Source organism: Catharus ustulatus, chromosome 2, assembly GCF_009819885.2.
Source record: "Catharus ustulatus isolate bCatUst1 chromosome 2, bCatUst1.pri.v2, whole genome shotgun sequence".
Lineage (NCBI taxonomy): Eukaryota > Metazoa > Chordata > Aves > Passeriformes > Turdidae > Catharus > Catharus ustulatus.
Window position 1 is genome coordinate 93,119,617 of NC_046222.1, and position 27,840 is coordinate 93,147,456.

The 27,840-nt window shown below is 37.5% G+C and overlaps 1 protein-coding gene across 1 annotated transcript; it reads right to left on the reverse strand.

Annotated features, from left to right (window-relative positions):
* Positions 1–745: 745 nt before the first annotated feature.
* On the reverse strand, positions 746–27,032 carry TSGA10 (testis specific 10). The gene is given in 20 exon segments (XM_033051729.1): positions 746–1,031; positions 8,312–8,416; positions 8,728–8,930; positions 11,173–11,225; positions 11,228–11,378; positions 13,019–13,113; positions 13,116–13,198; positions 13,290–13,297; positions 13,759–13,869; positions 16,837–16,922; positions 16,925–17,001; positions 17,186–17,241; positions 18,414–18,559; positions 19,229–19,254; positions 19,750–19,842; positions 20,871–21,022; positions 23,387–23,464; positions 23,652–23,825; positions 24,511–24,665; positions 26,960–27,032. Coding segments are annotated over 20 exon segments (2,211 nt in total).
* Between the last annotated feature and the right edge of the window lie 808 nt (positions 27,033–27,840).

Below are 27,840 nucleotides of genomic sequence, written 5' to 3' on the forward strand. Positions count from 1 at the left end.
TGACTCATTTCAGGGTAGAGGATCGGTCAGCATTTTGAGAGATAATTGAGGAATGGGAGAGGAATAGCCACAGCCTTTCAGGGCAAAGAAACACTGCCTGCTGAGCTCGGCCTTCCTACGGGGAGCCGGGCTGGTGGGAGCACAAGCCTGCTCACCCCAATCCAATTCACACCTTCGAGAAACCTGGAAACGCCGGGGGTGAAGTAGCCCTTTGTGTACATGGAAACCGGTGTCCCACTAGGTACGTGCGGCCTCTAAATTAAACGCCTGCTTTGCTTCAGGTTAAGCCTCTCCCGTGGCTGTGCTGGCAGACAAACAGCCTCCGGAGAAGGCGCAGGGAAGGAAGCGAAGCCCTGCCCGCCGCCCAGCCTCCCCCGACGGCAGCGCCCGCGGCTCGGCCCGAGGGCCCCGCGCTGCCCTCACTCACCTGCAGCCCGTGTGGGCCGGCGCAGCCCTCGGCGGCCCGGGACGGCGGCGGGGAGCGGCGGAGTCGGGCGGTGCGGACCCATCCGAGCCGCAGAGCTGCCCGCGGGCCTGCCCGCTCCTCCCCGGGCCCGCCGCCACCTGCGGCCCAGGACCCGCCCGCGGCCGCGGGGCCAAAGGCGAGGCGAGCCCGCGGCGCTGCCCCGGGCGGGGTGCGGCGCTCAGGTGTTTTTCACCTCTGTGAGACATTGACCGCGGCCGGGTCACGGAGCCACGCGGGGGTGAGGAGAGGGAGCGGACTGGGCACTGCGAAAGAGCGATTTCACCGCTGCAACTTTCTGCCTCGGCTTTTCTTTCGCCCTTCGCCTACTCTAAGTGGTTTAAGGTAGCGACGAGCCATCTCCAGGTTATTTTCTCGAGCGAGTGTTGGAGGTGGCGGGGTAATTGCAGCACGTAGCTTCAGCCAGGATCCTTGCGCTGGTATCAGGGTGAAAGGCTTTAGCTGAAGCTGCTTGCATCTGTGAACGGTAGTCCCTTGGATCTTCAAATGGGATGTTTCAAGCTTAGCTTCTATGCAAGTGGTGAGAAAGGAAGGCTGGACAAACTGACTGGAAGAGTTGACCAAAATAACATCGGGTAGTTAGTTCCCCACTTGGGCATCTTGTCTATTTCAATAAATTTCTCTCAAACTTGTGAGTTCTGGTTTCAACATGAGCACTTTTTTTTTTTTTTTCTCCTACAGAGTTACCGCCTTTTACGTAAAGTCAGCGAGTCTGAGGACTGCGGTTTTGGACAGAAAATACAGGCATTGCCTGATAAATGAATGAATGAATACCACACTACACTGTCTTGCAATCCAAGGTAAAAGCATTAGAGTGAAAAACGCTGTAGAGGTTGCTTGTTTCTTAGGGCACTGATAAGGGAGGCAGAAATGAAAATGGAAAGCTGGTGCACACTGCCTTAGTCTTAAAATGAAAAATCATTTCCACACTACTTCCAGAGCAGGCACTGTGGGTCAAAAAAGAAATTCAATTACAGGTTTTATTTCTGCCAAGTAGCATTGTTTTAAAAGTATTCATGGTATACTGGCAAAAGTGATTTTATGAAATATTTCTATGTGCAGGAAAGACATACCATCATATAAAGCAAACCTGAGAAGTACATTGTTCACTTGCTCGGTTGCACCACAGCTCTGACAACAAAGACGTTTTCTGCTTTGTGTACTCTATATAATTGCTTGGGTGTAGGCTGCATTCAAGACAAAAAATGTTTGTTCTTCTCCCACCTCAGGAAATAAAAAATACAACCTAGAAGAGAAGCACAAGACAGGAAACTTAAAACTAAGCTTAGACTTTTGCATCTGCTGAAATAAATTATTAAACTGCTTCATGGATTTTAATAAAAATTGAATGTGGGACACCCTAGAGAAAAATTGAATTACAGTATATTAGAGTCAGGTAAAAATAAACATTGGAAAGGAACATCATTTCATATGCCTTCATAAATAATGTTTTAATTACAAGCAAATTTTGTTTTCTCAAGGTTCGTTAATAAAAAATCTGATCCTTGTCATGAAATAAGGTTGTGTTTTGATATATTCAATCCAGGTGGAGTCACATGAAAATTTTATCCATCTTATCAAGCTTTTTTTTCTTCTGTTTGGAAAGTGTCCAGAATGTAAAACTAACTGAAATATCTTTCCATGTGTTCAGATAACTGTGCATATTAATACCACAAAGCTATGTATGATTCATTCATCTTCATTTCACTTACTCCCTCTGCTGGGAATTAACATGAAAGTTCAGTGGATCAGAGGAAAGATCATTAGGAGTGCAATATACATTAAAAAGCCTCTTTTGCTTCTTTTATTAAAAGATCACACTTCTTTACAGACCCTCCAATCTGTATCAGTAAATCAATTTGCATTTCTTGTTGCAGGGCTATTCATTCCAAAATTATTTGGAAGGAGAAGCTAATGCAAATTAACTAGTTAAATACAGAATATATACTAAGTTCTTATGCATTCTACTCTATCATTGTAACTGCCAATATCAAAGATTAAATAAATATAGAAAGCAACTGAGTAACAGCACTGCTAAACTATATATATGATGCTGATAGCCATGTTGCTAATACTCCACTGCCTACACTGGCATGAACAGTGTGTCCAAGAAGAAATGAAGGGGATAGAACAAAAAATTCAGTTGCAGTACTGCCAAAGACTACCCCTTACCATGAACATTTTTTCTGCTCAAAGAATAAACACATTTGCTTTAACACTGACAGGAGAATTTTAACTCCAATTACAAGCTGCTAAAGTTCAAGCTTTATTAGTGACTGAAAAGAAGAAAAAGAAAAGATGGAATTATGGCAGTGGTCAACAAGGCAGAGACTAACAGATGTCATATTGAAATGGAGATACCACTCTGTATCATACATCCTGCTTCTTCTAGTATACAGAAAAGATAATAAGGAGGAGGATACCAGAGGTACAGAATTTTTTCTTCTACAAACCCTGTAAACCAGTTATGCTCAAGTGAAATACCTTCTACTGAGTAGTGGGACCAGTTTCCATTGCCACAGGTAAGCAAAATTAGTCAGAAACAACTCTATAACCAGTGGCTAAAAGTTATAATGAATACTTTTACAAACACTATAGGTTTCTTTGTTATGCAAACCACATGATTTTAGGTCATAACAGTATTGCTGAATTTAAAATACTCTGATTTTTTATAAAACCACAAATTGTATTTTTCAGGTTTGCCTATGTAAAAATATTGTGGTAAGAGGAAATTTAAGTATATGTCTAAAAATCAAGTGTAACATTGTTCATGGTTGCAACTAAGTGTCATAAATGCAAACAAATGATAAATAGATTTTTTTTTCTGTCTGCCCAGGGAGATGGTAGAGTCACCATCCCTGGATGTGTTTAAAAAAAGACTGGATGTGGCACTTGGTGCCATGGTCTAGTTGAGGTGTTAGGGCACGGGTTGGACTTGATGATGTTGAAGGTCTCTTCCAACCTAGTCATTCTGTGAATTCTGTGGGAAAAGTTATTAATTATATTAGTTATTATATATAAATTAGATACCTTGAATTCTCAAAAATGGAAATTAATCAAGCAGAAGAAAAACTGAGTTCATTGCCATGCAAAAGCTACATAGATTTAATTCAGAAAAACTTATCTTAAAACAATCTGAAAGTTTTAAACTAATCTGGCTCACTTACTTCATTTTCAGTCTTTAAACTCATTGTACCTTAGGAATGTGCAAAAGTCACATAAGGCCAACCAGGATAAAAAATCAAACCAAAACCCAAAACAATAAAACACCAAGCAAAACAAAAAAATCCCCCACAAAACAAACAAACAAAAAAATCAAGCAAGATAGGAATTGAATTCCTAATCTAGCTCGTAGAAGATTAGTCTTCATTTGTTATTTAGCCAGAAGTTTACTACTTAGAATGGAATTTTATCACCATGAAAAGGGAGTAATGCAAACAGAAAAAGCACCATAATTGTTAGTATCAGTGCGGTGACTACTGGATTGTTTCCTCTTTTCTTTGTATCAAAAATAGAAGAAAGTGTTATGGTATTTAAAAGTAAATGAAACTGTTCCAAATGACTCAATGTTTCTTTCAACAAATTTAATAGCTACACTGTACTCAGATGAAGGAGGAGTAGACACAGTTCTATCAGAGGAATGAAGACTCCCTGTACTTGCTATGAAGGACTGGCAGTAGCTAAAAAATAACTTAAGGCATCATTGCACAGCTGTATTTTCCTCCTAAGCACACCAGAACCAGCTTGCTGCCCCGAGGAAACTTGTCTCATATTATTGGGACCCATTTTTAATACTTAGAGGAGCCTTTGATAGCAAAGATTAGTCAAGTGCCAAAGGTAATAATCTCAGTGACTAAATTAAACTTGGAAGTACATAATCATCTCAAAAGCAAATCATGAACTGAGACTTCTTCCCCTCTCAACTGGCAATATTTTTTTAATGCATGCTGCCACCAATCTATCAAAACATGTGATGCAACAAGCATGCAAGCTACCAAACAGAAACTAACCTGGGACTGAAACTGCTGGGAGTACAGTAATTTCACGATTATAAGCCGCACTGAATATAAGCCGCACTTCTGGATTTCAGCAACTTTTCATTTTTTGTCCATATATAAGCCGCACCTGATTATAAGCCGCATGTTACAATACAGAGTGTGATAAAAGGTATCTATTCTATCACCATCTGTTGAGGGTGGGGACAGTGATCCTTATCTCAATGGCAGATAATCTGCTAATGGGCCATCCATTGAAACCAGGCAGGGCATTGTTCTTTATCTTTTCACACCCCATCCTTCCTCCAGGGAGTCATTGTCTGCTAATGGCCCATTGAGTCCCACTGTGGGACTGATAAAATCACTGCATCCCATTGGAAGTTGCTCCAGCCAGGGGGAAGAGCCCAACATTTCTTACCAAGATAAAAACAGAGGGTTTGGGACACTAAGGGAGCCCCTTTCTCCACTGGACTCCAGAGAAAAACCGGATTTTTCCACATCACCACTGGACCTCCAGAGGGAAACTGCACCTTGTACAGGAGCACTGCTCCAACTGAGCCACATCTGTCACTGCAAAAGGACTGCAACCACCATTTAATGGGACTGCTACCAACACCCTGCCTGACGGGGTGTCAGGTTGTACTCTGACTTTGTCAGGGTTTGGAGTTTGTTTCTTTGTAATACTGTATTTCTATTTTGATTTCCCTAGAAAAGAACTGTTATTCCTAATTTCCATATTTTTGCCTGAAAGCCCCTTGATTTCCAAATTATAATAATTTGGAGAGAGGGGGTTTACATTCTCCATTTCAAAGAGAAGTTCCTGCCTTTCTCAGCAGACACCTGTCCTCCAAACTAAAACAGCAACTTTTTGTTCTTTGTCCATATATAAGCCGCACCTGATTATAAGCCGCACTTTGGATTCAGACCAAAATTTTAGTCAAAATGGTGCGGCTTATAATCGTGAAATTACTGTAACTCCATATTATGGAAACTCCATTCCTCTAATTGTTAAAAAGAAAACTGGGCTTGCTCCTCCTCAGGATTATGACTACTTGAAGATTTACAGAATGCATTTACATTTCTTGTAAAAACATGGACACATATGGAGTAAAAACTACTCTGAAAACTAGAAGAAAGAATAGATAGTTAAGAGCTTTTATGTAAGAAAAATGAAAATATTTACATCTACACTTTGTACAAAACAGTGACAAGTTGAAATTTTCTGTAGCATTATTTCCATTATGTTTTAAGAATTTTTGACTACAACATCCCAGTACAAGTAGTTGCTGTTGACTGTATAATTTGATACAATTCAATATAACAAAATAAAAGGAGTATCATCAAAAGATTGTGGTCCTGAATCTTGTAACTTTTCTTGCATTAATGTAATTTCATGGAAATCAATTGATATTTTGACAAGAAGTATCAGAGTTGTGATTTTATTTTTATTTCCTATCCAGTTCCAGTTTGAAACTTAAATGTGGAACCAGTTAGCCTTCCAGAGACTAGTCCAGAGACTCATCAGGAGATCGATGATGGGAATGTGGAGGTCATGATGTTTTGAAGGTAAAGCTTAACTGATGTGAATTTGTTCAACTCTGATGATGAAGCTCCTCAAATTTCCTAAATAAACATTATTTTACTGTGAGACTAAACATTTTTTCAAAAATCTTTAGAATGATCTTGTAGTCAGTATAAGCCCTTTTTTTCCTAAGATTGTCAACTTCTAAATTTTATTTTTAAAGGAAATGTAGATTTCATAATATACTTCTCTGAAAGACAGATCAGTGAGTCTCTTTGTATTATTCCCTTACTGAGATTTATTTCTACATATCCATTGTCTCAATTTTCCCTGAAAGACATAGGATAACGGTAACTGCAGACATAAAACGAAAAACTGTAAACATATCCAGGGAGGAAGAGCCTAATTTTAAGGTTATTCAAAAGTAAGAACAGTGCTGCTTGCAGTATTCCTGTGCTGTTTGAGTTGGCAAGGCCAGTGGACTAGAGCCTACTGAAGTGCCCTGACATTGATGGATATTTAAGAGATGCTGGAATCCCCAGTGGGAAAGTTGCAAAATGGAAGTCCAGTCTTTTTCAGTGCAAAAGGTGGGGCCTGGATATTAGATCAATCCATAACTCCTGCATCTGGCTGTATGGGAAGGAAGTATGTGGAACTGGATAATCCATTGGAAAATTTTGAAGGTGCATACTCCTCTGGGATCCTGGTTTCAGTCTGTCAGTTGTTTACAAAGGGAGAATCTAGTCTGTGTTGGATTGGGAAGCTACTAGGTAGGGTGGCTACAACAACCCCTGGGTTTCAGTGTGGTTCAGCCATCACCACAGACCATGGAGTGGAGTGGCCACTGACCACTTTAGTGGTCACTAAAGCCTGCTGGGGAATTATCACATTCAGTACTGGCTTAGGGAGCTGGATCTAGGAACAACAAAAAGACTTGCTCTAGCAAAGCAGCCCAGCAAGCCAAAGAGTCCCTGTGCTTGGTCACCACAGCCAGGGGAGGGCAACAATTAAAACCTGTTGTTTCCACAGGAGTCCAAACTGCTTCTGCAGTCAGAGGGATGGGAGGGATGGGGAGGTGCTTTTCCTGTCTGGTGAAGGAAAAGCCAGACTGATGGATCAAGCCTCCTGGTATCACTGTTTTGGTGCCTCTTCAAGGTCTGACAATGTTGGCACTTCTACCCTTAATTTCAGGCATTATTTCATACTGCACATGGCAGTAAATCAGTATGACTAGTCCAGCCACTGTTATAAAAAGGATAGCATATACCCACTTCTTCAAACTAACAACAAAACCAAACTTGTCACTACTCACAGCTGTTGCTTCCATTATATATTAACATGATACTGACTTCAATGAAAGTATTTTTCTTAAATGGCCAATTTTCTGGTTTTCACTTGTCTGTGCCAAAAAACAGATTGGCTCTAAGAAGCTGGCTTGCTTAATTTCTTTCCATTAAAGCAGAGATGTCCTCTCCAGATCCTTCGTTCTTACTTAAGAGAGAAAAGAATATCAACAATTTACTAGTTAAATGTAACTAGTTCTCAGACCTCATTCTCAGACCTGTACTGAAATCACATTACTCTGCTTCTTTTAGCTTGCTCTTTTATATAGCCAAAATAATACTTAAAACTGTAATATTTTAACCTCAATACATCCATAAAATTGGGAAGTATTGTTGTTTCAGAGATGAGAAAACTATGTAAGACACCAAGACTACATAGATAAATGAATGCATGAAGCAGGACAGGGACCATTCTCTGGTGCTGTGGCCAAATCATGTGAAATAGTTCCTACATGTTGTTAAACTCTCTTCTTACAAAATTTAAAAAAAGAAAACTTGTCATACTGCCATTTGGGAACCATCTATGGCACTTCAAGTAGTACCTGAGAAAATGGGGATGAAAATCATTCCAGAGGTTGCAGAGAACTAGTAGGCTATAAAGCACTTGTATAAACAACTGGTCACCTGGATTTTCACTATAGATCAAGACAGGGATCAGTATAAATGAGTGAAGAAAGGTGAGCATCTTCAGGAAAGTGACGCACCTCATCCTAAACCAGGCTATTCCAGAGGGTAGTTAATCTCACTGTCTCATTTTGTTGGCTATACAGGGAACCTACACAAGTAGTTTAGCATGTGTAACAGCTGAACAGACTAAATTAAGTGACATGAATAGTCTCTGAACACATAGGAGATGTACAGCAGTATAAACCCAAACTTTGTTGTTATCTGACTAATTAGCCTTAGTACTACACTGCATTTCACCCCAATTAGCTGCAGGAAGCACAATACAAAAACATATACTTGCCTATCAAAGCACTCAGTCCCCAGCTGTGTTTTGGTGATATCCAGTTCTGACGCTAACTGAGCTGCTCTGTTTCTGAGGTGAGTAAAATCTTGATTCTGCACAGCACTGTAAAGTCCATACACATTAATTAGATAGCAACTGTAATTCTCCAAGCATGTAGCCACATGCAATTATTCAAAATGAAAAGGCCAGCTATGCAATGCAAATGAGATTAAGAACATTTTTTGGAGCAAAGTATAGCACTATGAAGAAAAGTCTATTAGGGTTTAACTGGGAAATTCAAATCAGGTTTTTGGTATCTACTATTAATGTAGTCAATGTACATTTGAAAATGCAGCTAGGTATAAAAACACCTCTGTTTAAATACACTTGGAAAGAATGAGAAAACTGCAATGCTCTCCTGGTCATTTACTCACAGATTATTTTCTGCTAAAGCAAGCTGTTCCTTGAAAACCTGAATTTCAGAGTCTTTCTCTTGCTTTGGTCTCTGTGACCAAAATTCGTTCTCACAATTGGACCCAAGCAAAGATTCCAGGTTTTTCATAGATGCTTTTTCATTTTCCAGTTGTTTTCTCAGGAGTTCTGTTTCAGAATGGTTTGACTCATACTTGTTCTGCAGATAAACAAAGATGTTAAAGTTTCAGGTGTATGTCTATCAAGCTTACTGGCATTCTATTGGAGTAATCTTTAAAAAATACATTAAAATAAAAAAGGAAGTCTGGGATCAATGATAAAATCTTTTTCACTCCAAAATGGGTGATTAGTTCTATGTTTTCCCTGTCAAAAACCTGTGTCAGACTTATAAAATCATCCAAGGTATATATCTTAACAGAAATGTACTTACTACAAATGACAAAATGCTATGCAATGGATCGATGGATTCTGTAGACAGAATTATTAACGCAGAGGAAGGAAGTTTTACATTTTATTGAGGCAAGAAGGTATTGATTCACTGTTTCCATGCAAGAAATAACTACAAACTAATACCAGCATCACCAGCAGAGTGAGATTATCCTTATTGAACTTACAGGAGCAGCAAGAATAAACTGGAGGGAAAGGGAAAATTAATAAAATCCAAACAAAGAGATTAAATATCTATATTTCTTTGAGGAAGCTACAAAAGAATACCTAAAAACCTAGTATATTCCACTGCAGAAGGAACGATGGACATACCTGAGACATAACTACACATACACATTAAATAATTCTAGAGACTGAGAATCAGGAAAATCAGTATTGGGTTAGCTACAGAGACAAAGAAAACTGCCTGTTTTAATCTTAACATATGTAAGCTGGATGCTATTTTCCCTTCATCTTTTCATGTATGCATTGTGGTCTGACTAAGTTTGTTTGGGGTGCTGCAACACTTTTATCTGCATTTTACTCAAGCCTAGTTTACATTAAGCACAATAATGCTCAGCCAAATGTCATGGGAAATCTATGAACTGAGACATCTTAACAAACTCTCCACATCTCCAGCACATTTCTCAGGAATTTCAGGAGATAACCATTTGTGTATTCAAAGGAGATACTGGAAGAACTCAGATCAGAGGCAAACAGAAGGGGGAAAAAAAGAAAAAACAAGAAAAAAAGATTTTGTCATTTATCAAACCAAAGTCAATTTTTTTTCCTTTTACCAAACTAAACTGAAAGGTTTCTTCATTTTTAAAGACCCTATTTTCTATGAACTGTCACTCAAAAATCTAGTCCCTTTGCAGAGGAACGGTTTTGATATTTTACATTATTTCAGAACAAAAGAATACTGAAAACTGTAGACAGAGAATATATAGGAAAATAAACAGTATCAGAAACATTGAAAGAACAATATTATTCAGAATCAGGTTTAGTTTCCACTTCTGAATATAAATATGCTGCAATCTAATAATGCAGATTCTGCACTGGAATACTGTATAAAGTAAGAATATTATCTGAAGGTTATACATAGCTAATGAAAGACTACTGGTTGAAAGATACAGAAAAATTAGTGAAAATTTCCTAACTTCTGACTTTTCTCCAACTCTCCAACTGCATTTCTGCAGTTTTCTTTCCTGAAACTTGCTGTTCTTCACAGTCCCATCAATCCCCTTCATAGAAGAATCCAGGAAGGCTTAGCCATATTAGATCTCATAAAATTTTCAGATAAATGTCATATGCTGGAACTCTTCCCTATAGAGGATTTCTCGAGGATACAAAAGATATCACACACATTTGGTTGGAACTGGCAAACAGCAGCTTCACCCACTGTGCTTCCAAAAGACATAAAGGTTTAAAGACACTGCTGGAAACCTATAAAGAGCAAGAAATTATCTCAGCTGGAGCAGAGGATGGACAGGTCAGTAATAGAATCATACTGAAAATAGTGGAAAAATCCGAGTCTGTATGAGCAACTTTTCATAGTTTATCCAAACTGAATTTCAAAAAATGTGTGTATCACATTTTGTAGGTTTTGTAAAAATCAAGGTCAACAAAAACTGATTTCTAAGGGAAATTAAGAAAATATTAATGATATTGATGCTTCCTAAAATAGTCAATCATTTTAAAGTCATGCCAATTTTCATTGCTAATAAACAGTTCCAGCTATTCTGCTTACCTGGTGACTAGATGTAAAATCCAAGATATCCTTCTTGAAAACTACAGTAATTTTAAGCCCTGACTTTTAAGTGTTCATAGTAAAGCCCTGCAAAGCAGTGAAGCAGTGTCCTTTTTAGAGGACTCATACGCTTTGAGGAGTAAACCCCTGAGAAATGCCAAATCAAACATTTAAAAAATTGAAAAAGTGATCATTCATGATCCTAAAGTAAGTTTGGATCCCTTAAGTATAACATTAACATAAACTTACTTTTCTAATATATTTCACATACCCTTTCTACCTTCTCTGCTGTGGAAATTAAATGTTAACTTAATAGTTTTTTGCATCTAGTTTAATGCAAAATTCTGGTGTAGATGTGACATTTGCAAGTACAGTGACTCTCTCCTAATGTATGTTTTGAGCCCCTTGGCCCATTTTCACAAGAGAGTTGTTTAAGGCAGAAATAGGAGACTTGCATGTTGCTTCTGTTGTTAAATGCTACAGTAAAGCAATATAAAAGTCTACTAAAAAAAGAATTAAAACAGCTTCCAAAATCCTACAAAATATCCATATGTAATTGTGGCAAATTTTAAGAGGCCGCAGTAATTTATTCTACAGTAAACTTTCAAGTTATTTTTTTAAATAACTCCTGTATATAAAAACTAGAAGAGTTCTTGCTTCTGACTGCAAAATTAGCTACTGGCATTTTAAACTCTGTTCCTAGAAATCTACTCCTTTTGCAGAGTTAATAAGTTTGAAAATTCTGCCATGGACCACATTTTAATTTCAGATGAGATCATCTTATTTTAGCAATAAAATTTGGTTTTGTATGTAGATGATCCATGAATGCTGAGATTCTGTCAATCATATTTATACTGCTGTCACCTGTAAATTCAGGCATGACTAAGAGATGAGAGAGTCACATTAAAGTGGAGTCTACAAGGCAGCAGCAGCAGGTCTGACTAAAAGCATTAAGAACTTTGTACATCTAAAATTAGCATAACCTAGGTTCTTCCTTTTTGAAAAATGCCTGTACTTTGCCCAGTGATATTCCTGGTCAGCCACTTTCAACTCCTTAAGTTTTAGTAGGTGGCAGAATGAGTGTGGGAGGTCAGCAGAGCAAAGTGAGAGGTAAGACACTGTGATTTGCTTGAAGGATTTACTAGAAACTACATACAAAGAGATTATTTTATGGGAGTACATCACATTAACTCTAGCTCTGTCTCACAAAAAAAAAAAAGCACAAGGAACACAGAGCACTGCTAAGCACATTGAGATTTTTGAATACAAACTTCTGTGTTTTATATATGTGTCTTGCATGTAACTGTATGAACTGGAACATGACATTTGGAATTCTGACCCAATATATTGACATAGTGTTGATGAAGAGGCCTCTTTATTCTTATACTTTAGTAGCAGGTGTGTGGGAAGGAACAAGGATGAAATGTCTGCTGGCTTCAGGCTTGTTGGACAAACTAAAACCATGTACAAGTTTTGTTATATCTTAAAAGAATGCCAAAATCTGCCACACCACCCTCCTGTGCTGTTTTGTTGTTGCTGTGCTGTCATCCACTATTTAAGCAACAGTTTGATTCCTCTAGAATACCTAATATTTTGAGTAGTCCTCAGCAGCTTATGTAATCTTCAGGAAGCAGAGATGATCTGCAACAAAAACTGGAGAACACCCAAATCATGTTTATATGCTCACAACGTATTTCCAAAGTCAAGCTATGAATTTTTCTCTATGTTCTTCAGATTTTCAAGTGGAAAATTTGGGACATTTAAAGCAGTGGAAAGAAGGCTGAGAAGCTCAAAGCATGAAGAGCAGGGAAAGAAACATGACAGGTGACAAAGTACTGGATATGATTCAGATATGCTGTGGAGTTTTGTATGACTTCATGCCTTCAGGACTCCAAACCATGAGAGCATTTAATTTTTTTGGTTTTCCTTGATTTTTTTTTTAGGATTTTTTTTTCCAAGTGTGAGTAATGGAATTCTAATCATATTATTATGTAAAGTAAAATGCATACAGTTCATGGTGGAAAATCTCCCTGAAATAGAAGTGGCATTAAACATAATTTTAAAATATTACCAGACCATTTCAAGGGTGAACTATGGAAAGAATGATTTCAACTTACTTGCTGCATCTGTGTTTCAAGGGACTCTATTTTCCCTTTCCAACTGTGGCTCTCAGACTGCACTGATCAGTGCCAGTCTAACAGGAAAATTCTGTTTCTGCTTCATGGCATTTTTCTTCCCAACTTCCTCCTTGTTCATGGGTTTTGTGATAATTCTCCAAGAGCTTGCAGTTCTCTCTCCTAACACATAAAGTTTATTTACTTAATAATTCACAGTAAGCTCCAAAAAACAGGGATATTTAAAGATCCACAGATATAGTATTGGATATACTCTTTCCACTGAAAATTTTGCCATTTAGCTAAAACATTTAGAGACTTCTCAAGAACCAGAGTTTTGTTCAACATGAGTCATTTTAATGATCAATGGACATCTGTTAAGAATGGCTAGGTTAGCATTAGACATACAAGTTATAGCAATATAGTGCAGTAATATTTCTTTTTACTATAGCCCATAAAGTAATAAAGACAAAAGAGTTCCAAGTCTCTGTATTATTCCCTATCTGATTTTTTAAGTTTAATAAACACACACACATATGTGTATATATATATATATATATAACCACAATTAAATATTCTACATTAATTTTGTACTGCAAAAACAGCCATTACAATGTGTTCAAACTACTAAAATCAAATTAAAGGAATGCAAATAATTTTTGGTTAGCAATCAAATTCTTCCATGGATACCTAAAAAATTTTATTTTTAGTTAATAAACAACAGTTTTAATTTATATACTCACTTTAGACTTCAACACATGCTTCAGCCTGAAAATATCTCAGTTTGAATCCTGGGCTCTCAACTTCATATCATCAAGCTCAGTTTGGTACTTTGCTGATTTTTTATACAGTACCTATGAAGAAAGGTTTTTTCCATATGGTTTAGGTATATTGCTTGTACCTTAAAAAAAAATTAGTGTGTATCTAAGGTCTATGGCTTTATTAAAGCTTTGTTTTTAAAGGCTATTGAAATGTAAATTATGTGTATTTTTATAAACCAAGATTTTCATTTGTGAAAAAAATATTGTTTTCTTAAAAATAATGCTAATTCTTCTTAGAAAGGAAAAAAAAAGTCTGTAAGGAATGTAGCAGTTAAAAAAAAAAAAACAGATGGTTTATTTAGCAACTAGATTGTCACTAAAAACCAGCTTGTCCCATTTAAAAAGCAGAACTCAATCATTTCCATCTCGTTTTACATTACAGTTTTTTAAAAGCCTATATTTTAAAAAGTAGAAGATAGATAAAAAATTAATTAATTTAATTATTTCAAAATTGCTTACATGTTAATTAATCAAGTGGTTATCTCCCAATCAGTATTAGGAGAAAACAGAGACAGAACTTCGGAGAATTATTGCTTGAGAAAGTGAACAGAAGGAAAAAGAACTGCAGAGAGGCTGTCTTGAACTGCACAGTTCAGAAATTTCTTCTGTGCAAAATTACTAGGAGAACTCAGCTGAAAGAACTGGGGAAGGTGTGGTAGTGTGGGGAAGGCTCTATGGAGAAACCCTTATTCCTGTTGCAAAAAGGCTGTGAGTTACTGAGAAAGGTGTTCTGGAAATTTTCCAGTAAACCCAAGCAAAGAAATGATAATACTTTAAATACTTGGAGTATCACCTCTATTAATGGAAGGGCCTAGAGGAACCAATACATATTCTAGAGGCAATCCTACTAAAAAGTACTTCATCTTATAAGACTAAGATTTTTTTTTTTTGTTTCCAACTGCTTCAACAAGCATCCAGGTATTGCAAAGAAAACTGTGAAACTTTCAAAACTAGCTGGGAACAACAGGAAGCTGCATTTTGTACCAGCTGATATAATCTTTATAAACTGTGATTCCAAGAGAAGGTGAAGAAGTGATTCTCTGGTGAACCTTTGGCAGTCAAAGCCACTACCAACCTCATCTTTTCCAGGAGTGCACTTAAGAGAAAAAATTAGTATGTTTGGGAGAAAAGTTATTTAGAATGCAAGTGGGCTCACCTAAATTTTTGGTCTCACCTAAGAATTAGGCACTTGATCTAAAGCCATTAGCTATACCACCTCTATAATGAAGGGAGAGGAGTAAAATTAATCACTTTAAAAACTGGGGTGGGATGAATCTTCTGGAGGACTTTTCTTCACTTAAAAGGGACCCTTAATAACTTGAACGGTCTATATACCTGACATCAGGTACAGTTCATTTGCTCCTTTAAAACTGAGTAGCACTTCTAGAGGAAAGAAAGTCAAGTGAGCAGTAGAGATTAAGTACCAGAAAACCTAAATGAAGGCAAGAAGTTGAAGAAAAAGAAGAAAACCCACATCAGCCACAGAAGAGAGGAGCTCCTAGAGGTATTAAGATGCATTTCCAGATGCCTGGGAAACATACCAGTTCAGGAGTACTTTGTGTGCATGAGATGACACTTGAAATATTTTAACTACTTTCACCAGGAACTGCACAGATAAATAACCCAGTAGATAATGTAAGGCTATATTATAACCCACTATTTCTAGTATCTTTTATTCAAAAGTAGCTCTTGAAGCAACATAAATACAATACTTTTAATAATGTTTGGAACCTCATTAAAACGTGTACTGTGTTGAATTATTAGCAAGTCAAGGTCATAAGCTTTTAAGTACAGTAATTTCACTATTACAAGCCGCACCAATTATAAGCCACATTTCCAGGGTGTCGGCAACGTTGATGTCTTTGTCAACACACAAGCTGCACCCAATTATTAGCCGCACTTTCATTCGCGGCGAACTTTCACAAAGTCGTAATTTAGTAACAGAATCGCGGGATCGCCGGGGCTTACTGGCAGGTGCTGACCTTGGAAACATTGTTTACAAGTGAAAAAAGACACAGACCATAGCTGCAGCAGTGTACCCTGCAAGTTTTATTTACAAGCTGAAAAAGACATGAACAATAGTGTGGTCATTTTGCGAGCATTCCCAACAGATCCGTGTTGCCTTTAAACAGCTGCTCAGCCGTGCGGATGAACAGCCGAGCTCTGAGTGGAGCTGCATCTCCGTGCCGGTACAGCCACCCCCCTCATCCGCGCGAGCACGGCCAGACCCAGCCCGGCCCCTCCCCTCATCCGCGCCAGCCCAACCCCCCCGCTCATCCGCGCGAGCACGGCCAGCCGCGCAGCCGCACAAGACTGAAAACACTTTAAAAAGTACAGAGAAATATCACACACTTTTATCGAACTGCCGAGGTAACTCGCCGAGGTAACTCACCCTGATAACCCCCCCTGCCTCTCAGTAACGCCGTCATCCACAGGCAGGCAATAAGCTGTTCTCTGATTGGTTCATCGTCGGAACAACGGGAAACCATGGATTTTAAACCATTTTTGCTTGGGGCAGGACCGGCACGGTACCAGGTAAGGGCAGATATCACATTTTTGCTAATATATTAGCCGCTCCGGATTACTGGCCGCACTTCCGGGTTTCCACCAAAACTTTGGTCAAAATGGTGCGGCTTGTAATCGTGAAATTACTGTACTCTAGACCAGTCACAGCACACTGTAAGAAGTACTTGCTGCTTCCTTTATAGTACTTTTCCATGTAAGTGTTAATTATAGCTGCCTTGTTGTTTTTACTTTAAGATCAGGAGGGAAACTCACTAATTAGCTGTTCCTCAAGACAAATATCCAAATTACTGCATAAGAATAGCTGGTCCTCTTTACACAAGTGAGCTGAGCAATAAGGGGAAAATCCTGAGTTTGAAACATGAACTTAAAAACTAGCCTTGAATTTACTACAAATGAGGATCCACCAATTCTCAGTGCTATTTGAAAAAGACACCATTTTTTCTTTCTAGTGAAGGCCTCCCTCTACAAATATACCTGAATTTCTTGCTTAATGTTAGAAAGATGCTCTTGTACTCTGTCATTCTCCTAAGATAATGATTCTCTGTTCTTGTTATTCTGAGTTCTTTGTTGGTTTCTTGCAGCTGTTGATGCAAACTGGTGATACCATTCTCACAGATAGAGACTTCTTCAACTGATTCTCTAAGCAACAAATAAAAACTTATTCAGATATAACAATACTGCCCAAGCAAATATAAATTATTGCTTTTCCAGTGTTTTTCAAGTCATGAAACAAAGCTGTAACACATTATCACATGATTCCATTTTTTATTTAAAGCTATAAATTAATCAAAATTTTATAGTGATCTTGAATTTTTGTCCTTGCTCTGTGGAATGCTCCAACTCTGAAATCAGGATCTTGAAATCTGAAATAATTTTGTACTTGAAAAGATATGCAAAGTTAAAATAAACCTCTCACCACTGCATTTATTTTCACAAATAAATGTGAAAAAAGTAAAATAATATATTTCTTTTTATTCAGCTAACTGAATAAATTACCTTTTTAATGCAATATGGATTGTGATTTTCCAAGTTTCCTTATATATTGTTTAGAGCTGAATTTTCTTTTTTTTTTAATTTGGCAAATAAAGAAACAAATGTTATCTTCTTGTAGAATATAATAATTTTAATTAAATTTTTAAATCCTTTTTTTCTAAATATAGCATTTGGCTCAAAGTCACAAACCTAAATGATTCTTCTGCCTATTAGGTAACTTAACACAGCTCTTCTACAGTGAATAAACTGGTAGTTTATTCTGATCAGGTAGTTATTAATTTATAAAAAGAACTTCATTCCTAAGTATATTACTTTACTCCCTTGTCTTTGGACACAGACAGTAGGAGAAGCATAGGCTTAGAGAATTTATTTTACTGGAGACACAAGAGAGGTGAGAGACAGCCATCTCTTCTCTAAAACAGACACAGTTTTACAATTTGCTGTTTTAAAAATGCAAAGCCAGTGCTTATGGCAGGAACTGCTGCAATCCTTTTTCTTTAAGATTTTGTTAAAAATCAATGAAAGTTCTTGAATTAAACGCCAACAATTTTAAAATGCCTTGTTTAGTTTACCTTAAATCAACATCCGTGCCACCTAAACTGAAGTGAAAAATGAAGTTTCACAACTAGTAACTAGGCAGCTTCATTATATAGATTCAAATCACACTGAAAAGAAGATACTTCAGATGTTTCTTCCACAACAAGCAAGGCAATATTATTTAGTATCCAACATCTTTAACATCACAGGACCCCAAGGAAGATGTGAGGCTAACTTTTATGACAAACAAAATATTTTTTTTGCTAATTGTCTTCAGGAGAGTACATAAAGTCTTCTCTCTCAGTAAGTATAACTGATGCAAAACACCTAAACTGAGATGATCAGCACAGGTCAAACCTGCTGCTGTTGGAGTCAACGTGAGTTCTTATTGTTGCCCTTAAACTGGAGCAGAAGTAACCAGCACACAGCACTGCTGTAGACACCAATACAGGACAGGTGTGATAACCCAACAAATCCTTTCCCTATTTACCTTCTGCAACTATTTGAATATTAGAACATACTTTAATTGCCAGGCTTTCCTGAAAAGTAGCAATCCTCTCTTTTCCTTCTTCCACACAGTCTTGCAAAGATGACTTAAGTTGTGCAATTGTTTTTTTCAAAGTACAGATCTCCCCTTGCTGTACAGGACTTTATCTTGAAAAGTTATCTGGATGCAATCAGAAGCATCTCAGTTTAACTCAAGCCATTTGAAATTAAAATTCTTTTAATACATTTCTAAAGCATAAAAGAACAAGGCAAAAGTTCCCCTTGAAGAAAGCACTGAAGCATGCACCTTTAAAAAATATAATAACAATAATCCATAAATTGTATTTCTAGAACTGGACTCTTCTTTAGATCAGGGCCTTAAATTACATGGCTCAGAACACATCTGTTTTTCAAGAAAAATATTTAGATCATTAAAAATAACTTTCTTTGGTATTATAACGAGTTTCAACAGAATCATTATAGACAGAAGCAACATGTAGACTGCAGCATGTAATTACAGATGAAGTAAGAGAGTGTTTTCCTAATATTACCAAGGAGATAATAAACTGGGAGGAGTGGCTGATAGACCAGAGGGTCTGCTGCCATCCAGAGGGACCCTCACCAGCTGCAGAAATGAGCTGAGAACAACCTCATGAAGTTCAATAAAAAGAATTCCTGATCTAGGAAGGAACAACCCCTGGCACCAGTACACATTAGGGGCCACCCAGCTGGAGAGCAGCTTGGCAGGAAAGCTGGGGGTCATGATGGGCATCATGTTGAACATGATGTGCCCTTGCTGTAAAGAAGGCAAGCAGTATCTTGCTCTGCATTAGGGAAAGCACCACTCTACAGCCATAGTTCTGGAAGAACATATTCCTTGTAGTTCTGGAAGAACATTATTATTAAAGGAATCATAATCCTTGTATCCATCTCCTTTACTCCCATAATATAAAAAAGGTGCAACACACAGTACAGAATATATACTGCAATATACTATATACTATGAAGTATGTTTTCCTGATTTCCACCATCAGTATTTTATGGTGCTGAGAAGTGCTACCACTGCCTTAGTAAATCACAAATATAACTGATATGCTCAGACACTGCACACTGGTACCAGCACACGCTGTTCAGCTGACAACATGTGTTGTCACTGAAACTTACACTTGCCAGAGCTCTGTCACATAATTTTAAAATGCAAAAAGCTTTCAGTAATAAAAGAAAACAAGGGTTTTGAATTCAGAATGTTAAAACTTTAGGAAATATATTTATTTCCATTCAATGCCTTTTCTTTCAACCCATAAAAAAAAGATGACTGCAGAATACGAAAATTAGCTTACTAAACTTTATTATAAAAAATGGATCTCTCACCATTTCTCTTGACTAAGCTACATTTCAAGTGTTCTCTTCACAAGGCTTCACTGAATCTCTGAAAGATTCAGTTCTGTCTTTTCATTCAATAAACTGGAAAAGCAGAAGCATTAAACAGGAGAATTCAGACACTGATATATTATTATTGCTTTTTTCTTCTGGAAAGGTCACTAGAATTGCAAAAGATAGGAAAAATTTAGATAGTCTATTTTAGACTGAGATATTTTATTAATGTTAATTCTAATCTCAGTATATTAAATTACAAATAATCATGTAAAGAATTACAGAAAAGTAAGATTTATTTGCAACAGGTGATTATTAAAAAGTCACAAAAATAATTAAAATAAAAATCATCCCCTGGGACATCCATTGAAATGTTTTACCTGTATCAAGTTATAACCAATTTATCTGTTCAAATGTAGTAACATTAATGATTCTCACACTGTTCAAGAAACTGAAAAGAATTACCAGTTTGTTTTGGGGGTGCAAAGAAAAAGATTTTTCAGTAGTTTTCAACAATTCATCAGTGTTCATAAATCTGACAATTTATTATAAAGCAGCACTCACTGACAGACTTTTTATTCCCTAAAGGCTTTCATTGAGTCTAGTCCTACTATGCTTCTGAACATGGCTGGGAACTCCAGTTCAGCAGCAGACCATAAGCCCTATGCAAAGATTCAATTTTATTTCCACTCATGAAAAGGCTCCAAGACTAAGAAATGGATCTTTAAAGCCAAGGACATGACATTCACTAGTTTATGCATGTTTGTCTGCTTTTATTTTAAAAAAAAATTTTTAAATGAAAATAAAATTATTCATATGCTATTTACCAAAACCCATCAATCCCTGTCATTTCTAATAGAAAGCCTAACTCTAATGAAGTGAATTTTACTTTTTCACTGAAGATGGTTTCCACCATATTATCATTTCAATAAGACAAGAACATTTACATATAAATAAGCAATGAGGAAAACAATTTCATTCCAAAATGAAGGATGGCTCTTATTTTTCATAAATTCCTTTCCCTTTGAGCCATATGGCAGTTACAAAAGCCAGTGAACATGGGCGAACATGTGAACATGTTACTAGTCAAATTAATACAATTACATACTTTTACTTACCTAAGAGAAGCATATTCAGCTTCCTGTCAATTCAGCTCAGTTTCAGAATCCAGTACTTTTCTTGTAAATCTTTTCATCTCAATTTCCAGAGAATCAATGGTGTCTAACACTAGTGCCACTTTGGACATCTGTTCTAACTGTTCACCATCTAACTATAAATATAATGAAATATTATCAGATGAGGGGGAAAAAAAGAGCTGATTTATATAATTTATTTCAATTTTTACTGTTTTTAGCATAAATCTTTTGCTGAAGAAGAAATATCCAAGCATCTCATTTACTGAAGGCCTCATTTTACTGACGATAGTTGGCAAATACCTGCATTGTGGCTTTCACTTCTTTTGAAAGTAAATCAATTTCCCATCTTTTAGGTCTCCGGGAATATTTTAATTTATTCATGTAAATTTTTGGTTGGTAATTATGCCCAAGGGCAAAAATGTTTGTCATTAATCGACATTAAAAGTTTTCATTGCAAAATAACATAAAAGAAAACATTATTATGAGTGTATGAAGGGAGAAATCATTGTTTGGGACACAACATGACCAATAATGGCTTTAGGCCTCTATTAAGTTACACATCTATGCTAAAAATCAGGTAGGGAAATCACTTGCATAAAGCATATGTAACCAAGTTACCACCATGAGGCCTTCAGGTCTGTACCTAAAACAAAGAACAGATCCAAAGCCTCTTGCACAGACTCCAGCAAAGCTGGTTTGAAATATTCCGTTTAAAGAAACCTCTATATTTTTATTAAAATGCTTACACTTAACATTCAATGGAGTGCCCTTTCTAATTTATTTGAAACAACTCTTTTAAAGTACAAGTACCTCATCTCTCTTCTTCTTTACCAAATTTTTCAGTACTAATTTTTGTGTTACTATAATCAAAGGTCAGGCCTCTAAAGGGCAAGTCAGTAAGCCTCTGGTACACAGCAGCTTTTTCAATACAAGTGCCATAACTTTCATGTTTGATGTATCACCCTCAAAGGGTACCAAAAGAACTGAAGAAATAGGATGATGTACCTAAAACAGGGCTCCCAATACTCACTACACGTCATATGTAGGCGTGTGATTAAAGTTAATTTACTACTCAGAGCTATTTCAGCCTACAGAGTATTGCTCATATCAGATGTACTCCGTTTAATATTATGAACTGTGGTATTATATTTATAAGCTTGGCAGGATTTTAGAAGGCTGAGGCAGAAAAAGAAGATAAACCAGAATTTATAACCATAAGATCTAGAGGAAAGATATACTGCAGAAATCAATGTTAATTTATTTTAAAATCAAGTTCTACTAGGACTGTAAGATTTAGATTCATTTCGTTAATGTTTTCATTTTCTGTTTTAGTGCCATTTGTTAGCAAACAATTGCACACATAAGTAACTTAAACCATATTAAATTTGACTTGCCAGAACAGTGCAATTACATTTAGCTTTGAAGCATCAGGTCTTAGTAACACACAGTCATAAGATAATTCAAACTTAAATGGGCTCCAGGTCTCTAGCCTAAACCCCTGATCAAAGCAGGGCCAGCTCTGAGGTCAGGCTGCTCAGGGCTTTGTCCAGTCCAGTCTTGAAAATCTCCAAGGCTGGGGACTGCTTGACTGCCCTCATGAGAAGCAAGTATTTCCTTGTATTCAGCCTGAACCCTTCTGGTATCAATGGATGCCCATTGTTGCTCATCTTTCCACCAAGCACTGCAGTAAAAAGCCTGTTTATGATTTCTTGATGTCATACCTACTGGCAGGTAGAACCCATGTCCCTCTTAAGCCACTTCTACTGCAGGGGGAGCAAGCCTATCCTCACTTAGATAAAAGATCACTGTGGCTAACATTGTCAAAAGCTTGGTACAGTGTTAAAATCACAGAACCACAGAATGGTTTCTGTTGGAAGAGGCTTTATCTTGGTCCACATCCCCTACAATGGGCAGGGACACCTTCCATTCCATCAGGTTGCTGAGTGCTCCATCCTGGTCCAGATGGTCTTGAACACTTCCAGGGATGGGGCATCCACAACTTCTCTGAGCAACCTGTGCCGGGACCTCACCACCCTCACAGTGACAAATTTCTGACTTGTATCTGATCTAATCCTGTCATCTTCCAGTTTAAAACCATTCCCCCATGTCCTGCCACTACATGTTGTGAAAACTCCCTCCCCAGCTCTCTTGTTGGTCCCCTTTAGGTACTGGAAGGTATCAAAGCATGTCCCCAAAGTCTTCCCTTCTCCAGGCTGAACACCCCCAACTCTCTCACACTCTTAGTAGGAGAGATGCTCCAGCCCACTCTGATCATCTTCATGGCATCTCTGGACTTAGTCCAACAGGTCCATATCCTTATGTTGGAGACCCCAGAGCTGGACACAGTGCTCCAGGTGGTGCCTTACCAGAGCAGAGAGGAAAGAGTCACTGTTCTCAGCATGATGTTTCCTGATAGCAGTCAGGTTGGTCCTGCAGGATTAACCATGAACATCACCTGAATTGTATTTACAATTCCATAAATAAAAGTTTTCCCTTAAATTGTGAATAGTAGTTTCAAGCTCTTCAATTCTCTGTTCCAAATGAGCCTTTTCATTAAATGCAGTTTCTTGGGAAATCTTTATCAAATAACAGCAACAACAAAATCACATACAGAACAAGTCTCAACTCGCCACAGATTTGTAATGTAATTAATTCTCAGGACCAGAATAGAAATCCTTAGCAACTTTAAAGACACTGCTAAGTAATTTTCATATTTAAATAACCTGTGGGGTGGGGCTGAGGTGGGATGGGACAGAATCAAACCTGTAACTGCTCCCAGAGGCTATTACGTTCCCTAGGCATCCTTTGGAAATCTGACAGTGCTGTATCCTTTTGTATCTCCATGTGTCTTAATACAGCTTGAGGTGTCACAGTGCTTTTAGGAGTCCTGGGGCATTTTATAACTTCCTGACAAAGCTGGGATATTTCCTTCTGTGCCTGTTTTTAAAAACAGTAGAATAAGAGAAACATGGAATAGATAATCAATATATTACTGGGTCCTGTGGCTGGTAATGTAGAGCATCCCAGAAAATGCGCAATATTGAAAATGAAGTAATAATTTCTGCATACATTCTTTGATTCAGGAAAGCATTTTTAATTCAGGACAGCACTTAGAAACTTGCATTGAACTGACAGATTCAAATCACAGAATTTCCACAACTTTTTTTTCTTTTTTTTTTAAACTAATTTTCATATGAAGCCGAAAATATTTTTCCTGCACATTACCTTGTTATTTCAATTAATCACATGAATATAAATAAAATTGCCTGTTCATAAAAATTGATAATTTTGTCTGTCTCAGCTGTCAAAACTTTGAAGTTACCCTGAATTTCTACCATGACATTAATTTATTTTCCACATTGACTCAAGTTCTTCACGTTTTCTCAATATTTTCAAGACTTCTAGACCAGAAACCACTCCCTTTAAAAATATGGTGATATAATGTTAAAGCAGAGAAACAAAACTTGAAAAACTTTCTTATTGCATCTAGTTTGAAAACTTTTTTAATTGGCCCATTCCCATCTTTGCTTTTCTCCCTGGTAGTTACAGCTTTAGTAGTTTAACATGAGATATATTCTAAAAACTATGTTGCTCCTCTTCCAAAGTGATTTCCCAAGTTCACCTGGAAGGATGATTTTTTTAAAGTAGAGATTCACTTAGGACATGAGAACGTGTTTCTTAATACCTTCAACAAATTCTCAGTCTCACATTTATAGCAGTCTCTGTCCTTTTCCAGTGACTTAATAAAGGCACCAAGCCTTGAAGGTGACTCCCTTGCTTTTGTTCAGATTATGTTTATAATATAACCTGCATAATTAGCATACATGAGAGAATGCAAGCACCAAAATAAAACTTCTGCAATTAGTGATACTTCAATGTAAAATGGATAAATATACTCTTGAAAATGAAGATGAAGCAGATATCTAATTAAAACAAATATCCATATAATACTTTAAAGTAACTTCTGAATGTCTGTATTTTCTCTTTTTTGTTACATTGCAAATATGCCTGAATGTCCTTCTAATACGGATCTAATAAGAAAGAAAAAGACATAAAAGCTAAATGTTAATTAACTTGAAATACATCTGTTCAAAATGAAGGGTAGATTTTTTACTGGAGTATCTAATGAATTTTAAAATAATAAATAGAAAGTAGGCCACCATGACTGTTTAAGGTCCATGAAAGGTGAATTTTTGCAATGGAAATAAAGTAATGTGCAAGAAAGTATTGTTGAAATCCAGAAAGTAATGTAAGAGCCTAAAACAGATTCTAAAAATAAATTGCAATTCTGAAATTCAAAATTGCACATCAAATCCCATTTGTTTAAGAGTAAACTAATGTAATTTTGAGGCACTACAAACAGAAATTTCTAGAAAGTGATTCCTACAATTGATTTTGGCATTCATACTAAAATTAATCATTCCTAGGAGTGCCTCTGATGATAAAGACATCCTAGATATCTATTACAATCATCATCACTGTTGACATATCAATTAGATTAGGTGAATCCCATCCCTGTTCTCTCTGAAAGAGGCACTCTGAAGTTCTGCAATTATATGCATTTCCCTAGCCCTAGGCAAGGGAATAGATCAGAGCAATCAGGCAATTGTCACCTTCAGTATCTCATTGAGCATTGAGGACTCAAATTTACACACAGAATTTACACACAGTATTTGCTCATTCACAATACTACTTTTACCAACTACTGAAAGAGCACTCTTACTACACTTGTCATATAGTGGTAAGAATTTACTGGTGTAACAAATTTCACCACTGATTTGAAAAGAAATGTGGAAGACCCAGGGAAATACAGACCGGTAACTCTTGCCTCGGTACCTGTCAAGATCATGGAGCAGATCCCTGGGACACTATGCTATGGCACACAGAAAATAAGGAGGTAATTAGTGACAGTCAACACGATTTCACCATGGAAAACCATGCCTGACAAATTTGGTGGCCTTCTACAAAATGGTTACAACAGTGGTGTAAAGTAAGTGGTGAGGAAAAAAGGATCTGGTATCATCTGCCTGGGCTTGTGCAAGGTATTTGACACTGTCCTGCACAGTGTCCTTGTCTCAAATTAGGAGAGAAATGGACTTCACAGATGGACCATTCTGTGGATGAAGAATTAGATGGATGGTTGCACTCAAACTGGTCAATGACTCAATGTTGAGGTACATTGGTGTATATCCAGGTACTAGTGGTGGTATCAGGGGTTGATATTGGGCTGGTGCTGTTTGATATATGTCAGTGACATGGACACAAGCTGGGAGGAGAATGGATGGAGAGCAGCCCTGGGGGAAAGGACTTAGGGGTGCTAGTGGACAAGAAATTCAACATGAGCTGGCAATGTGGCCTTCCAGACCAGAAGGCCAGCCACATCCTGGGCTGCAGCAAAATAGGCGTTCCCAGCAGGGTGAAGGAGGTGATTCTCTCTCTCTACTCTGCCCTCCTGAGACCCCACCTAGAGTTCTGTATCCAGCTCTAGAGCCCTCTGTTTTAAGACAGACACTGATCTGTTGGAACAAGTCCAGAGGAAGGCCACTAAGCTGATCAGAGGGCTGGAACACCTCTCCTATGACAACAGGCTGAGAGAGCTGGGGTTGCTCGGCCTGGAGAAGGCTCTGGGGAGACTCCAGTACCTAAATGGAGCTTACAAGAAGGCTGGAGAGGGGCATTCCACAAGGGAATGTAGCCATAGGGCAAGTGGGAATGACCTTAAGCTGAAGAAGGGAAGGTTTAAATTAGATAATAGGGAAGAATTGTATACTTTCAAGAAGAATTCACTTCTTCAGAGGGTGATGAGGCACTGGAAGAGATTGCCTAAAAAGGCTGTGGAGTCTCCACCTCTGGAAGTATTCAACATTAGGCTGGATGGAGCTCTGAGCAACCTGGTCTAGTGGAAGGTGTCCCTCTCCCTGAAAGGGGAGTTGGAACTAGGTGGTCTTTTGGCCTTCCAACCCAAACTATTCTATGACTGATTTCCTTGACCCAGGAGTTCTGTAGGACAGAAGCCAACAATCTGTGATGGACATACTGACTTTTGGCTCAGTACCAGCCCAACAGCTTACCTAAATAGCTTTCTAGCAAGCATGCCACCTTTGCACTTTTATATGCTTTACTCTTGCTTTCCAAGATGACCATAGTATCTGCTGTCCCTACAGGTGTATAAGACTGAAATTCTATAGGCAAAACAAAATGAGAGGTTAGAAATATTCCTAAAAATAATTTTTAAAAATATGCATTGTAAAATCTTGTACAAAATTATCAGTAAACCATTTTCCCCATTAATGCTGATATAAATACTTATAACCACTGCTTTCATAGAAATTTTAATTATTTCTCTACTTGGTTTCATGTTGGGAGGTTTTTGAATAACTCTTATCTACAAAAATTCAACTTTCTGTATCAGGTTTATGATGTAGAGTACAATTTCTAAATAAACATTACTAAAGACAAGGAAAAATGCTTGTATTTCTTTCTGGTTTTAAGTGCAAATGAACACAGAGTGACCGGTTGCTGCTACATCATTTTTGAAGAGCTTTTCTGTTGGAGAAGGGAGTTAAGCCAAGCTTCTCCTCAAGTAACACAACACTCTCTACATACCTTGACAGGTAAAAAAAAATTACTTCCTCAAATAGTAGTCAGATTCTTCATAGTTATTTGGGGATGGAAACAGGAGTATGGATCATAAATTGGAACACTCAGACACATGCAATACCACCACCCATTGCTGTTTTGAGTGGAATTCTTTTAAAGAATTTTTTTACAGCACTTTTAACCCAAACTTCCCAGGCTCACAGATGGAGCATAGGCCTTGCCTGTGATTAATGCAAAAGCCTCAGCAAAAGGCAGGGAAAGGCAGCATGAGCAATGCTTACAGGTCAGAAGATTTCAGAAACAAAGCCAAGTAGCCAAGTCTTGTCAGTCCAGCCCCAGGAGAGAGACGGGT